This window comes from Diabrotica undecimpunctata, chromosome 2 (assembly GCF_040954645.1).
Source record: "Diabrotica undecimpunctata isolate CICGRU chromosome 2, icDiaUnde3, whole genome shotgun sequence".
In the NCBI taxonomy this organism is placed as follows: domain Eukaryota; kingdom Metazoa; phylum Arthropoda; class Insecta; order Coleoptera; family Chrysomelidae; genus Diabrotica; species Diabrotica undecimpunctata.
In genome coordinates this window covers 33738065-33755660 of record NC_092804.1, presented here as the reverse complement: position 1 = coordinate 33755660, position 17596 = coordinate 33738065, and the positions used below count along the sequence as shown (strand labels likewise).

General features: G+C 33.3%; 1 protein-coding gene across 4 annotated transcripts in view; it reads left to right on the top strand.

Annotated features, from left to right (window-relative positions):
- Nucleotides 1-17202, top strand: part of LOC140434391 (NADH-cytochrome b5 reductase 3) — a 35359-nt gene extending 18157 nt beyond the window's left edge. For all 4 annotated transcript variants that reach the window (XM_072522593.1, XM_072522594.1, XM_072522591.1 and 1 more), the window contains 6 exons: nucleotides 1318-1417; nucleotides 2019-2147; nucleotides 4453-4571; nucleotides 11203-11410; nucleotides 13606-13797; nucleotides 16949-17202. In XM_072522593.1, coding sequence (XP_072378694.1) covers nucleotides 1318-1417; nucleotides 2019-2147; nucleotides 4453-4571; nucleotides 11203-11410; nucleotides 13606-13797; nucleotides 16949-17121 — 921 coding nt within the window. In that variant the 3' untranslated portion in view covers nucleotides 17122-17202. The remainder of the gene's footprint in view (nucleotides 1-1317; nucleotides 1418-2018; nucleotides 2148-4452; nucleotides 4572-11202; nucleotides 11411-13605; nucleotides 13798-16948) is intronic.
- Nucleotides 17203-17596: the final 394 nt, after the last annotated feature.

Below are 17596 nucleotides of genomic sequence, written 5' to 3'. Positions count from 1 at the left end.
TCTATCCAAAAATAAAGAATAATAAGTAATTTCTTTGTTTACATAGCGTGTTAGAGCCTCTTCCAGTGGAGATTTCCTTTTTTTATTTATCAGCTGTAAATGTTACTAATTTATTATGAATAGTTTAATTAAAAAGTAACTAAAATAAAAGCAATTAAATAATAAAACACAATCACAGCTACATATCCCAAAATTAAGGTAGAATTTAAAATACAATTGGTTTTGGTTAAACATTAAATCCGTTTGGTAGATCATTTGGTTTAAAACGTTTCAGCCTATCCACTTCATTATTGTCATCTAATAACCGCTTCGCGAGTACATTGGGATGCACTTTTATCCGTTCATCATATTTGACACTGTAACTTGTTACAACTTCTTTTACTGAAGCCAATTCCAGATTTTTTTCTACAGAGGAGGATGTAACACTGGAGCATTTACTGTAGACCTTAACACTTTATTCTGGAGGCGCTGGAGAATTGCAAGATTAGAATTGCTAGCGGTGCCCCATAGCTGAATATCATATGTCCATGTGGGCTTGAGGATCATCTTGTATATAAGCAGTTTGTTATCGAATGTTAAATTATAGTTTCGACAAATCAACCAGTACGTATGTCTAAATTTAATGCCCAGTTGTTTTCTTTTGATAAAGATGTGCTTCTGCCAGGTTAGTTGTTTGTCAAAACAACAAAAATAATTGTTTTGTCCATAAAAACATTTCCCTGGATGGCTACAACAGTCCCATGTCACAGTTTTTGCATAAAATTGTTCATAATTCAAAAACTAAAAGGAAAATGTGTGGGTTTTTTAAAGATATATATTTAACTATTACATTTCATTTTATTAACAAACATTCTCAACATTTAATAAAATTTGCTTAGGGATAGTTTTGTATAGAAAATTTCCAAATAGCAGAGAAACACCCATATACAGTTTACAGGATCTCAAGTTCAGTAATTCCCACATTTACAGAGTTAGTTGTTTTCGGCCCTTGAACCACATTTGATCAGATTATGTTTCACAGGGTTAACGACGATGCGTTTGAGGTTTAGTGTTAGTCAGGTTCTCCAATCCAGGTCCAGCTGGTGTAGCGAATTCTAACGCAGGGGAAACATTTCTTTGATTGACTTATGTGGTCTGGCTCCTGGTATTTGTGTAATGTTGCACAGCCAGCTGTTCAGTACAGTAGAAAAGAAATGTGTTGAATGAATGTTTGCAATGAAAATGTTTTAAATATTTAACATCCTTACTGCTTTGTATGGTGCAAATTTGCGATATTTTGTTAGATGTCCAAGAAAAAATAATATTTTCTTCTTTTAGGTGCTGCCTTTGGTGCTAGGCGTTGGTGTAATAGTTACATCATTTGTGATATATAAATTCTTTTATTCTTCTCCAGATGCACCTAGCAAAGAAACTAAAAGTGAGTACCAAATTCTCAGTTATTATTATGGGCGTATAATATTATTTACCTAATCTTAAAACCAATAACCAATAATAAAGCTAAGGAAAAGTTGCTAAGTAAAATGGAAAAGCTGTACATGAAAAAATGAAAACAGGAAAGAAACTATGTATGTATCAGTAAAAATCTAAACTTATTCGATGGCAAATAACAAGTCAAATATTAGCAATGTAATGGAATCGTAAAATTAAAAGAATTATAACTTCTCAATATTTTATTAATGATCTGACAATTTCAGAGTACAGAACTGTTAACGTTGTACTTATTTAAGTATTATCTGTTATAATCTAACTTTTCTAACGTTATATGATCAGATTGATGGGCAAGAGAATATCATTTAAGAATAGAGACTTACTGTATACGCCAAAAATAAGATAACATTACAAACATGTGGAATAAAATAGAAATGGAAGAGCTACTAATATAATTGAGAATTAGTTAGAAAAGAAGCAAACATAGAACATAATAGGTCGCATATTCGATTTGTCCATTACGTTACAAGCGAGCCTATATGGCTTAATATATCTTAAAAGTTTTAATAAATTCATAATTTTTATTCCAGGTAAAAGTAAAAAAATTCTCCTGAAAGATCCACAGACGAAATATCAACTACCGTTAATAGAGAAAACTATCATCAGCCATGACACAAGAAACTTCAGGTTTGGTCTACCAGAAAAGGATATGGTGCTTGGTAAGCTAATTATATCTTATTACGAAAATTAGTCAACTGTCAAAATATTTGTTACAGGTTCTTGAATTGAAATAGCTGGATTTTCACTTCATTTTCTAAGGGAAAAATGTTCACAATTGTAATATATTTTACTAGCCGTTCGATAAAATAAAGACGATTTTGTTTTTGCTTGTATCATTGAGTCTTATTCATGTCCATGTCTATATTCTTTTTTACTGAAATACGGGTTCATCACAAATAAAATCTGTCTCCTATTTCGAATTTCCCATCGGTATTTCATTATCTACCTTTTTTCCAATGTTTCTACTTCAGCATCTTTATATTTAGATGTTGGGGGATAGACTTTCTTATTTTCAATTTGTATCTCTCAGAGAATTGTAGTATAATGTAGTAGACTGTTGCTGATATTATTTACGATCTATTGGGGGTATTGTGTATCATCTTTTTTGTTTTTTGAATCCTAATATTATTTTTATTTTAAGATACTACTACTAGTACACTTTCCAATAACTTTTTTCTCGACTTCTTTATTATGTTACAAAACGCATTTTAGCAAAAGTTTATTTAATTCTTGGACATTAGAAAAATTTTTTTTTCTATATTATCCATTTAATAGAGGGCGCTAAATTCAATGCCAAAAATTCTTCTTTTATGGCCGGTAGTTAATCTCCAGATTGGCAAGCCTGAAACAAAAAATTCAAACGACATTTTAAAAAGGAAAGTTTAGCATATGCGAATTCACCTCCGTTTATTTAAAAAATACGAAAAAAAAATGGCGGAATTTTGAAAAAAGTGTTGAAAATTTTCCGATTGACGATTTTTACCATTTTTTTTTCACATTTTTTGGCCTAATTGAGGTGAATTCTCACGTAAGATATGTTATCAAGTAAAACGCACCAAAATTCATTTAAATCGGTCCAGCCAATCCGAAAATTAACTGTCGGCCGTGCGGAAAAAAGTGATTTCGAGAAAAACGCGTTTAAAGCTTTTTCTCGTAGTGTTTTTTGATTTTTATTAAAAATATCGAGTTTGATCACTTACAATTGATTAATCTGCTATTCCTGGACCAAGTTGTAATAATCCGCCATCATTAAAGGTTTGTTCTTTCTCTTGCTGAACAGTTTTTTTAGCTAAATGACCTTTCGTTGCCATCTTGGTCGTCTTTTCCGCCATGAAAATTCGCTCTTCGTCATCAAACTGCGCATACTTATATGCAGCCGAATGCAGCGACGCCGATGGTGCAACCCGTTCTTTCCATAATTTTTAATATAATTGAATTCGACCTTCATTAAAAATTGTCAACGAGATTTGAACTGCAAGTTCGACGACTTTCTTGCCTACAAAAGTATGTTTCGGAACAATGACCCAAAGAGTATTATTATAACTCTCGTTGCTGTTTTGGGTACTTTTTCCCAAACAACAAGAGAGTAATTCTTCATTGGTCAGCTTTTCGAATACAGGCTTCACAAGCTCTTGCACTTGTAGACTAAGAGCAGATTTGTGTTTGTACGATTTGTTATTCGCCAGTATCTTCAAATAGTTGCACCACTCTGGATTGCACTTTTGATGTTGCTGTACTTCGTCGGTAGAAATCATATGATAAAACCCGGCCTATATTTCTCTCTTCATTTTTGCCAAATCATTAGTATATCTTTGGATTCTTCTTCTTTTTATTGCGCCGTCTCCTGTCGAAGGTTGGCGATCCAAATGGCAATTGTGGCTTTGGAAACTGCTGCACGAAAGATTTCTGTGGATGACCGGTCAAACCATCTCCTCAGGTCTTTCAGCCACGAGTTCTGGTGTCTTCCAACTGATCTTTTGACCTGCTCTTTACCTTACAATATGATTTGGAGTAATTCATATCTTTCACCTCTCAACACATGATCCAAGTATTGTATTTTTCTCTCTTTGATTATGCTGAGTAATTCTTTTTGTTTACTCATGCGCCGAAGTACCTCACCATTAGTAACTTTTTATATCTATGGAATTCTCAGCATCCGTCTGTATATATACATTTCAAAGGCATCTATTCTTTTTTTTGTTTTTATTTTTTTTTTATCATTTACTGAAAAGTAAAAAAACCAAAAAAGAAAAAGTAGCATGTAAAAAGCACTGGCTATCAATTTTGTTCTGGGCCGAATCCATCACAATAAAATTGGAATATTGTTTAAGAATAATAAAAATATCCACTCCAATTGTTAAGCAGTGTAGTTCTCAGATACTTTGACATTTAGGCGTTTCTTCACAATATATTATTTTCGAGTGTTTGATCGCTTTATAATATATTTATACATTTCTTTTTTAGGTCTTCCTATTGGTCAACATATTATACTGTCGGCTAAAATCAACGATGAGTTAGTTATAAGATCATACACTCCTGTGTCATCAGACGACGATCAAGGATACGTTGATTTAGTTATTAAGGTAATTGTAATATCTATCTACTTATATTAATAAAAATGAATCGCCGAATCACTTAAGAACGACTGCACCAAATTCGATAATTATTTTTGTGTTGTGTTTTATTATTATCAGGAGAAGGTTTGCGTAAAAGATACTTTTCAAAAAATTGTACAGAAAGACCTACCTTAAAAACTGTTTTTCTCTCATGTTAAATCGCAATATAACTAATAGAGGGCGTCATACCATGACTAACAAAGAAAGCTATGATTAACAAAATAAATAGAGAGTTATTGAAGACGCATTTTATGTCATCCTTTAATAAAAGCACCTTTATTTTGACATATACGCATGCGCAGTTGTGCGTCCTTTATTACTGTGCTTTAATCAAATAAACGCCGCCTGTATTTAAACTAAATACAGACCAGACAACTTTTATTTATATATTATATAATGTGGTGTTTTATTATTATCAAGAGAAGGTTTGCGTAGAAGATACTTTTCAAAAAATTGTACAGAAAGACCTACCTTAAAAACTGTTTTTCTCTCATGTTAAATCGCAATATAACTAATAGATGGCGTCATACCATGACTAAGAAAGAAAGCTATATCATGCGCATGCGTATATGTCAAAATAAAAGCACCTTTATTACTGCATGCGCAGTTGTACGTCCTTTATTACTGTGCTTTAATCAAATAAACGCCGCCGCCTGTATTTGAATTAAATACAGACCAGAGAACTTTTATTTATATATTATATAATATATATATATATATATATATATATATATATATATATATATATATATATATATGTATATATAGATATTTGATCCAATTTGTTTTATATAATGAATATTGTTTTTAATATTATTATTGTTGTCAATTAGTAAATCTTCATTATTATCGTTTTACGTTATACCGATAATATTCATGTTTTCTTCATCATTTGTACCAGCTAAACTAGCTATATCTAATGGTTCTTCTATATTGTAAGATGAGTATTATGGATTCTAGTATTCTCTAAATAACAATTTAATTAAATTGTACTTTTTACTATTTTTAATGATCTTATTTTAGTTTTTAATCGAAGATTAGGTGTATAAGTAACAAACGGATCTTCTGGGCATTTATAGGTTATTTTTATATTATACAAAAATATTTAATATCATTTGTCAAAATCAAAGAATTCTTTAACATGCTAGCAATAACTCTCTTTTAAACATGAATTATTTTGTACTGTATTAAAGGGTTCTGTAATAAAGGCGCTGTCATCTTACATCTTACGGTTTCAATAACTCTCTAATGTCAGTATTGATTGATTGACACAAAAACATTGCTGAAGTATTTGGTATTGCTGCTCTAAATAATAACGATGGAGTAACATATCAGATTGGAAGATATGTCAATGAGGCGGTTTGTAAAATCTCTTGATTTCCATAGACAAACGGCATCCCACTGTAGTCAATTTATATGTTCACCTGGTGAATGGACAACGACTTTATTTCAAAAAAGAAAACGCAGCGCAAAGAGCTGAACGATCACTTGACTTGAACGGAGACTTGACAATAGAACCTATTTATTAAAATAAAATAGAATAAAATACATTAAAATAAAATAGATACAATTAAATAACATTAAAACTAAAATTAAATCACATTTAATAAAATTAAGCAAAATTAAATTAAAATAAATAAAATTAAAGTTAAATAAAATAGAATAAAATGGAATAAAATAGAATACAATAAAATCAAATCTTAAATTTGACGAATTTTAACATTTGGTCTGTCTTTAATTTTTTTATTTTAGTTTATTATCAAGACATGGTTATTTTATGTAGTTTAATATATCTTTCAAAGAAAGTTTATGACGACGCACCATTAATATTTGACAGTAAATAAATGTTATTTATTTCTGTTGTGACTTTATAAAAGAGAACAACAATTACAAAGAGAATAACAGTTCAATACTGTAGCATTTGTAGAAATAGTTCATACAAAATTTCATCATCAACAGAGGATTGCGTACGATACTTTGATATTAGCTGTGAACATTGGATCTGGTGGAATTTACTTCCTTGATGCTGGAGATGGACACAAAAAACATTACTAATTTTATTGTTATTGGCAAGCATTAGATCGCAGTAGGCGGCAGTATTGGAAGGCGGCGAATTGCAAATTTTGCCTTGAAATTACCATTATACTACAAATTAATGAAACACCAGATTGCATCATCGCCAAAAATAGAGCAATGGCGAAGATTTTACAGGTATGCAAATTAATCGTTTGGGATGAATGTACATTCGTCCTTACAGGGGTCATTACAGGGACTGGACAGAACTTTGAAAGATATTCATGAAAATCAAAAACATTTTTGTTGAAGCCTTGATTCTATTGTCAGACTGTTTCTTATTTAATAATTATTCCCCAATTAACTGCGGATGAACTAAATGCATGCCTCATATCATCCAATTTGTGGCGGCATGTATAGACGCTCCAATTGACAAATTACATGTGAGTGTTTTTGCAACAAGATTAAAGTGCACTTGAGTTTTCGAAGCAGTTGTTAGATATTGGAAATGATAAAGTGGCTATTGACACCTCGACCGGATTCATTTCATTACCCAGACTTAACAAACTCGAAATAGGAGCTTTTTGAACTTTGGTACATTATTTAATTTTAATGCGGTACGAAATTCGGCGGGTCAGCTAGTAAAATATAAACTAAAACAAAGTGAGTGCAGTTTTAATTTAGCGGTTACACATTTTACATTCTAACAGGGTGATATTTCTTATTATCATATTAGTGTAGTCGTCAGAGAGTTGACCCCTATAAAAACTGAGTTTATTTGCGACAAAATACAAAAACTGCATACGAAAGCTGACCTCTATACCTTCAAAACGCATCTTAATTTTTGTCGATAGGTCACTGCATTCAAAAGATATCGAATTTTTACCGTCGAGCTGATACAAATTTTATTGAACATTGATTTCGCGCGTATAACTGACATACAAAATCGACGGTCGCTTCAAGCGTTGTTCCCATCGAGTTAAAATGTATGGAGAAGCTATGAGCATATTAACGTGTGTATTACAAACGGCGTCAGTAGGTGTGGCTAACGATCATACCAATATGGCGGTGGGATCAGGACCTGACTCAATAATATTAAAACTACTATACAAATATGACTAGTTATTCAGAAGATTTAATCATAATCTAAAAAAGTGCAATACATTTTTAATAAACTATGATTTATTTATCCCGCGGTAAACACTAAAAACACGACATATTATACATAAAGATAAATTAATACAGTCAAATAACAAGTTGTATCTGAAAGAGATAATAATAAATAATATTTTAAAGCGTAAAATAAATACGGTATGAAATAAAAGAAATACGTTCGTTTTACAACTTATATATTTTATAACTACAAATTAACTGACCCTTATGTTCAGTAAGTTTAAGTTTAGTTCAATTAACAAAATTAGAAAAGTTATTATTAAAAAAACAAAATTGAATATTTGCCGAATATCACAATGGAAATACTGTGTAGAAATAAAAATAATTATGTTGCAGTAATTAATAAGAAATTTTAAGATATTTAGGACGAAGATATGTGAGTATTCTCAAGAATAGCACGATCTACCTTACTTATAAGATTTTTTATGAATACTATTAATTTATTTTCTGAAGTACGGGCCATTACTTTGTTTACATATTTGTATACTAACCTGTGGAACGTTATTCCTGAAGATTTTTTATTAACATTGCTTCTGCTACTGCAACTATGTTGAGAACAAGAAACCATTATTATGCACTATCACAATATAATATTACAGTTTTTATAAAAGTATTATAAAACTAAAAATATTCGAAAAACAACAAACGTAAACAATCATACACGATCTGTAAAAACGATCATAACAATATGGCCGAAGTAAGGTCGTTTTTAGTCACGTTATGCCCTCTACATAGATTCTAACTCGATGGTTGTTCCTAAGAGAACGGGTCGTTCTACACAAAAAATGCTTATAAACATTTTTGTTTAAAATTATCTCAGCTACATTTTTTATTTGAAATATTTTTTCTACGTTGTACGTAAAACTTTTTTGCATCTTTTTGGGACCTCAAAATTAATATTCACGGCGAAATTCAGCTTGTTCGTATTATTTTTTTAGAGGTTCAGTGGCATTTTCGTCTCTGACGACTGGAGTATCTATTTTATAACAAAATTACCTTGATCCAATGGAAAATCTGTTACTCTACAACGAATAAATAAAATAAAAAATGAATATAGATAAACGTAGATTAAGTTAAATTATTACGGAACTAGAACATGTCTTTGTTGGCCCAAGGACGAATACTTTGTTGCATTCGGAAATAATTTATATTTTAGAATAATCTCTCGTTATGTCATAATAAAATGACGTTGTCCTTGCCTTCTTTATCAGGCATCTTGAAAACAGCTGTATCTACGATAATATTATAACAAAACAACTTTTCGATGGTGAATAAACTTATTGTGTTCCTTATTTAAGATAATATTGTAACGGGAATTAAACTTAAAGTTCGATTTCTGTTCAGTAATTCTGTACAACTTCTACATTTACAATTGTTTCTCTTAAAACTATAAAATATAGACTAATATCTGCATAATGAAAACTGATTTTTATATATATTTAATAGTATTCGAAATAATTCAGATAAACGGTTGTTTCGTTATCTTTGAAGCAGATTCTGAAAGTTAGACTTTAACGAAAAAACAGTTACAAAAAAGTAAACAATTGAGTAATTTTACTAACATTGTAACAATATAAGTATGTCGTGTAGACAACAATCTAATAGATTTAGTCATCGTAATTTTTTTTTCACTACATTTATCTATAAATTATTTATTTTGAGTTACATCACCACGTTTGCGGACATGAATAAAAACTATTGACTTTAAAAATGCATATGGTTATTAAATAATGTTTAATTAGGAAAACTATTCGTAGGGGTCTTAGATCTCACAAAGCGATTTTTAATAAAAAAAAAGTAAGCGACGAATGCCGCTTTATCCCTGATCAATAAGAAACACTTAAGAATTCATACATAAACTGTAATTCTAATTATTACGCATATGAAATTCTTTAAAGCACGGGTCAACACACAAAGCTGGTCCTTCTGAACAGATTTGCAGATTTTTTTGTGGGATAAACAATGATGATGACTCATGTGGTGACTTTTTTGCTTGAAATTTTTTGGGAGAATTTTGGGAGAATGCATAATTTCAAACCGAGGGACATCTGCTTCAGATACCTGATCCAGGCGCTGCCTTTTTTCTCCTTCAATCGGTTCTGGCCTGATTACATGTCTTGCATCTTTTACTTTTGGGTATATTCCAAGGTATGATTTAGTCAGTTCCTCACGGAATTGAAGAAAAGTCTTATTTCTCTCAAAATGCCTAGAAATATAGTAGGAATTTCATATGGTAATGTCTAATAGGTGGAACATTACTTTCTTATACAACCCTATATTTTTTCGTGGAGAAGAATAGTATGATGTCATCTGGTAGTTACGATCCACACCCGACATTATTATTATATTAAGAAATTTCTTCAAACTTGTCCTTCTCTTGGCGATATTTATTTAAAAAAGGAGGTGCGACCTGGTTCTTCCAAGTCTATTTAGACACAACTTCCATCCAGAACTGGGCATGGTACAATTACACCTTTAACTTGCGTATTGGAGGATGCAGCAAAAATGGGAGGAAGGATAACCTTTTCTGGGTTGTACTCGGAGTGTAGGATAGATAATATCGGGTCGAGTTGACCATGCGTTGGCGATGTGAATAATGCCATAGACTGCAGATGTGGAAGTGAAGGCCAGTGGGTATTCTATTTGCATTTCCGCCAGTGTAGTGATACAACCAGATATGGAAAGTGATAGGGTATGACAGAGTAGTCCCCATCTAGGATAGATAACCGCGGATGGGGAGAGGGCGTGTTAACTCCGCTCCCCAACCACACATATCTCCTTTAGCTGTCGTTAGCTTGTCTTGTCGCGCTTGCCTCCCAGAAATTAGCCGCCGCGACCGGATAAGATAACGACTGATTCTCCGTTTAGTCGCCTTTTACGACAAGCATGGGGAAACTATGGGGATATCCTTGAGTCGCCCATGCCTCTATCTTGTTCATGGTTGGAATTGTGAGAGTCCATGATTCTGCTCCGTATAGCATAATTGTAATATATTATATATTAATATAGCATGTTAGTAGTCCTATCCTCTTTCCTAAGTTGATGTGTTGGTCTTATAGTAGCCCTTTCATTTGTGTGAATGCGCTTCTTGCTTGTTCAATTTTGCATTTAATCTCGAGATTCGGGACATGTTGGTTGTTTATTCAGTAACAACCAAGTACTTGATTTTGTTTACTTGTTCCAAGATTTTACCATTCGATGTGATCTGCATTAGAACATTCTGAGATCGAGGAAAGATCACCACTTTGGTAGTATCACTGTTTATTTTGTTACGGTACTGTTTATTTTGTTTATTCTGTTAATACAAAACTATAGATACTTGCTTTTTATAGCCCCGCTTAAAAACTCACTAAGATATGATATTCCCACGATTTTTTTGTAGAGCATGTGTAAGAGTTCCTTTTGGTTTTAGGTATATTTCAAAAATGTTCATCCCAAATTTCCAGATGGTGGCAAAATGACTCAACATTTAGAATCGCTCAAAATTGGTGACACTATCGATGTACGAGGTCCGGCGGGAAGAATTGAGTACCTTGGTCATGGTAAATTTACAGTGAAGAAACTTAGAAAAGATCCACCAGAGGAAATAAAAGTGAAGAAAGTTAATCTCATTGCTGGAGGTATTTATGAATTTTTAATAATAATCTAATGCCAGGCTTCTTTAGGGATTTTTTTTTGCTATTACAAGTATTTTGGATAAAACAATTTTATATTAGCAACACATATTTTATTTGATAGCCCAGGATGAACCAATATTTGTCTTGGTAGTTTCAGAATCACGTAATTTTTACGGAATAGTCAGGATGTTACGTTTTTAGATTATTACTGAACAAGTGATACTGCATTATGTTTTACTGACCCTTACACAGTATCATTATCAGTCAATCTTCCCTTGTCCGCTGCTGGACATAAATTTACCTCATAATTTTCCATTCCTTCCGATTTTGTGCCTTTCACATCCAGTTTTTCTTGCAACGTTGTAGATCGGCAGTCCATTGTGTTAGTGATCGACCTATACATCGATAAACAGCATCTCTTAGTCTCCATTCTAGTATTTGCTTTGTCTATTTGTTATCTGTCATTCGAGCCATATGACCTGCTCAGTCCCATTTCAGTGTTGATATTCTCTCTATAGCATCAGCCACTCGTGATCTTTGTCGTAGCTGGCGGTTTGGGATCTTGTCTAGTAGAGAAACGCCCAACATAGGACGCTTAATCGCCATTTGAGCCACACGGATCTTTTGCACTGTTCTCGTTATGATTGTCAACGTTTGCGCTCTTCAAGTCAACACCGGCAACACACATTGATTATAAATTTTTATTGATTATTCTTTTAAGATATATTGGGAAGTCAGATAATTTGAAAACATGGTTCAACTTCAAGGCTTTCCAAGTCAGTCTTATATGACAGAGCAGCTCAACGGTTTCATTATCTTTTCCAATGCAAATCTTGTGACCTAGGTATGTACAGGTTATTATCTGGTCTATAGATTTTGTTTATGCGCATATATTTTCACTGACTACAAGATTTGTCATCAGCTGGGTTTTAGGCATATTGATTTTTTTCAATCCCCCTTCTAAGGAGGAAAGGTAGAGCTGATAACACAATATCACTAGCAAACCTCAGATGCCTAAGCTTTTCTCCGTTTTTTTTATGCTCTTGTCGGTCAGATTTGCCCTGTCAGAAATATATTCCAAAAGTATAGTGAACAGTTTCTGTGAATATTGACATTCCCCCTTGACATTCCACGTTGTATTCGGAATTTTTAAGTTTGACTTATGTGTTGTAATTATATTTTTATGTCGATAGTCATTTCGCCATTTTGTCAAGGATTCCAACATTTTTTATTGGTTTATGGTGTTGAAGGCCTCTTTATAATCCAAAAATATTAAAGCTAGTGGTTCGTTATTTATATACTTAGACAGTATTATATTATTGGAAATAGAGCAGCTATGGAAGAAAAGTGGTTTGACTTTTTTGTTTGTATTCAAAAATCATATTTTAGTAACATTATTTGCGTCCCTCCAGAGTGAACGAGCTCTGCATGCTGGAAACTGCATTCCGGAATCCTACATTAGTTCATACAAAATGTAGTACAGAAACTTACATGGAAATCCCTAACAAATCAAAGGCACCATAGGAAAGTTAATCGATACTTTCTTATGTCCCATAATGAGCGCGACATCTTCGTTCACAAGCCTTGACTGTCCACTCCTGGACATAACCCTTGGCGTTTCGGGCCTATTCTTTCTAAGTAGCTGGTTGAGTATCGTGACATATTAACAATAAAAAGTATTGAAATTATCCGCCAATATTTCCTGTTGATGTTAAAACCCTTTCAGCTAAATCAAATTCAAAGGTAACGAAATCAAATCAACATATAATTTAGTAATAATCTAGACCTATATACATATATTATAAAATCTTTTTGGACCAAATGCGTCAATGGCAAAACTCAATCCTGAATGTTTAGAATCATTATTTAGAATAATTATAAGGGTATAGTTTTCCATCAAAAAGACTAAAACTATAAATACGTATTCTTTATTCTAATATGCTTGTCCTTAAACTAGCATCCCAAGGAAGTACAATATAGTAATCCCCTCATTGGGGTTTAATAGAAACTGATACTATTATTACTCTATCACCCAAACAACGAATCAAGAAACTCCTCTTGAATTACCGGAAATGATCAATGAAGAAACTGTGAGTAATAGTCCTTAATAAATAAACTTCGTGAAAGTATTGTCAATAAAAACGTAGAAGAAGCCGATCGTAAATTTAATGTAATAAAAAAATTTCATTTATTTTTAGGTGTAGGAATAACTCCAATTTTACAGTTGATCAGACACATCCTCAAAGACCCTAATGACACAACAGAATGTGCATTATTGTTTGCAAATCAAACAGAAGACGATATTTTGTTAAGACCAGAATTAGAAGAAGCAGTGAAGAGTAGACCTAATAGTTTCAAGTTGTGGTATACTCTGGACAGGCCCCAACCAGGTAATTATATCAATATATTATTTTTATTTAGTCATTTATAAATTTAGTGTGACAAATCTGGTCCTCAGATATCTAACTATTATAGTGATAAGCCTTACACATATACGTATAAATATATATATATATATATACTGATACCTCGACATACGAGTTTAATTCGTTCCGTAACCTTGCTCGTATCTCGAATTCTCGAAGCAATTTTCCCCATTGAGATTCCATTAATCCGTTCCAGAAAACACCATCTCGGTTGTTTTTGTTAAGTGTTTTTGAATAAAACAAATATATTTACAAGAAGAAACATTTTTTTATAAATATGTAAATGAAAAAGTGAAGTACTTACGGAATCGCTTAATTTTCGTCAATGGTCTTCATTTTTTTCTTCACGGTTTGCCCACTTTCACCTGCAGATCGTTTAAAAAAAGGAGGTTTGTTTCTTCCTATCTTTCAGAATATTGCGGAAATGAGTTAGGAAAGTTTCCTTGAACAACTCCGATATATGACCAGTTGCAACTTTTTTGGGGTGATTTTTATCCGCGAGCTATATAAGTTTCTCATACATTCCCAAGATCTCCTTTATATCTCTTGTAGAGATAACCTTCTCCATCTCTGTCTCCTCTTCAAAACAAGTATATGCTGCTGCGAATATACATCGTGTAACTCCTCGGTTGTCAGCATCTAAGACTGTTCCTCTCTCTCTCCTCCACCTCCAGACCCATGAATTTTCCAAGAGAAACAATCTCCTCTACCACTGACACTTCGAGTTCCAATCCGTCGAAAGCCCACAGTTTCTTCCATGCAGAGGTTAATGTTCTCGTTGTAATACCCAGTCAGGCATGATCAATAATTTCTAGGCATAGCACGATGTTAAAGTGGTCCTTCCAGAACTTTTAAAGGGTAAGGCACCTCAAAGCTGCGCCGAAAAAGTGCTTTGTTGTACAATTTCTTAAATTTAGAAATCACCTGCTGGTTTATGGGCTGCAGGATTGGTGTTGGGTGGTAGGTAGAGAACCGTTATAAACTTGAACTCTTCGAGTAAATTATCTTCGGGATTTGGTAGCGTATAGTCGAAGGGCATTTTCGAGGACGAGGACTTGCATTAAGAGAAGGGCCAAACCACCTATCTACTCCACAAAGAATTTCTTGATGACCCACGCCTTAGGATTTGCCCTCCACATAACTTGCATTTTTCTTTTAAAATCTTAAGGCTCTGGGATTTTCAGAACGGTATACTAGTAGAGGTTTGCTTTTTTGATTACACCACTCGCATTGGCGCAAAGTGCTAGAGTTAATCTATCCTTCATGGGTTTGTTACCTAGCATCGTCTTCTCCTCTGCCGTTATGTAAGTCCTATTCGGTATCCTTTTGACGTGACAACGTCTTAAATTAGGTTGTGGCTCGGAGTCACTCATGAAAAAGTGTAACGCCCGCTCACGTCTGTTACTATGAGTCACCGAACGAGAGAGAGGACCGCCGGACCGGCGAATGCCTTGCGTCTCTCTCCCACTCAAACATGATCGGTCCGCTGGTGCGATGCTATTTCTCCTATCATCGTCCTATCCTCAACAAAATCACTCAAATAGAAATTAGTTAAGTTTAAGTTTACATGTACAATGTTTTAGTAAACAAAATATATTTCTATAGTTAAAATTTGTGCAATTCTTATTTTCATTCAATTCCTTGTTCCTATTGTGCAATTTAATAATATTCATATCAATAAATATTCTACCGAGAAAAAGACGTTGTCACGTAAAATCTTCGCCCGTAAAACCGACTTTACAGGCAACCGATTTTTTCAGAAAAGCCTTATCTCGTCACAGTTGAAGACTTTCTGGAGACTGTATCCTTTGGCTTCCATCAGTTCGGAAAACGTTTTAATGTAAACCTCAGCTGCGTTCACATGCGAACTTGCTCCTTCACCATGCATGATGACGGAGTAAATGCCGGTCCTTTTCTTAAAGATCTCGAACCAGTCCGACTGTCTTTAAATGAGTCTCCGATTCTTCGTTTGTGGAAGTGTGTTGGTCCTGCTTCAGCAAATCGCTCGTGCCATCTCACATATGATGCTTTGTGTTAAGGTTCCCCCTTGAAGATGCTTCTTTGTCACCCACATTATCAATGGTTTCTCCATCTTGTCATGGGGAGTGATCCGGAGCTTAGAAATTATTGTAATGCCCTTAGATGGCGTTATATCCTTTATCAACTCTTGTTTAAACACAGTGCATATCATTGATGTGCTACGCCCGTACATCCTCGCCAAATCAATTACTCGTACACCTTGCTCATGTGTTTCTATAATTTCACGCTTTAATTCAATAGATATCATCTTCTTCGGACCCATGGTTATAAAAATAAATGTGATGTTTTGCAAATGTACAATAAGCATAGAACATGAACCCAACTTATCAAAAATGCTTCGAAACGAAGGAAACAGGCACATAGACTGAGGCTAGAGTAAAATTCACACCGAGAGTGCAGTATAGCTAAGATAGGGCAATGCTATTCTTATGGAGAACGAACGCACAGGGTTGTCGGCTTTCGCCAGCTGTTGATTGTGTTTTAAAATAAAATTCTCGCGAAAAACCTAATTCTTTTTTCTAAAATTCATGCTTCATTATTTGAAGACAATTATTTGTCAATATATGTATTTTATAAAAAATATCTAGTGTCTCCCGGAAATAATTCTAATTTGCATTATAAATTAAAAGCAAAAAAGGTAGTTTTACTCGTAACAGAGCCCCGCCGTAAAGATCTTTGTACGATTATGTACGTGACCACTACTTGGACACTCTAAATCCGGCAAATACGCATTCCTATCTTAACCGTACGATTCTCTCATCAGTGTGAATTTGAAACTGTTAGATGCTACACACAACCCCAATATTTGGGGCGCATTCCTCGTGTGTAATGTGCAATTTCATATCTAATCTTGATCTCATTTAAAAGCGAAATATCGTTCGCTCAGCGGCTTATACCTTAAAAAACTCGTATATCGAAATTAAATATTTGGTAAATATTATCCATAGGTAATTATTTCTAATCCGTCTTGGAGTAACGAACGGATCCTTGTAATAATTGATCTTAAATTTAATTGTTGTTTTATTTTGTTAATAAAACGATGTGTATCCAACTTAATTCGCGATTTTTGTTTTAGATTGGAAATATAGTTCCGGTTTCATCAACGAAGAAATGCTAAAAGAACACCTGTTTCCCTCTTCTGATGATGCTTTAGTCCTCATGTGTGGTCCCCCGCCAATGATAAACTTTGCATGTACTCCAAATTTGGAGAAACTTGGCCATCCCAAACAGAGGCTGCTTGCTTATTAAATAAATAAAATTTTAAATGTTTATTGTTTTGTATATTTTTGTTGCAATAGTGTAATAAATAAGTCTACAACATTTTTAAAAGAGTTATTTTATTATTGAACAAATGCAAAGATTCTAGCAATCTTTAGGTCACAACGGACTAACATACTATTCTCGATTTGGAAATGCATAATAGTACAGTTTTACGGCTTTTTAGTAGTACAAAATTATCTCTTGTGAAGCGCTGGAATAATCTTGTTTTTCAAAATACCATAAAAAACATGTGTGGACAATTTTTTTTCATTGGCTTACACATAGTGCATGTGAGGGAGGTGGACCTATAAGATTGTGGAAAAATAGTTGGCCGATTTGTCTTGAGTATTGGTATAATAATAGAGTTACTCCATTGAGATGGAAATTTATGTTATGTCCAGATTAGTTTGTATAAAGTTAAGAGTTTTTTGAGCCCATAGTTAGACAAATACTTTAGGAATAT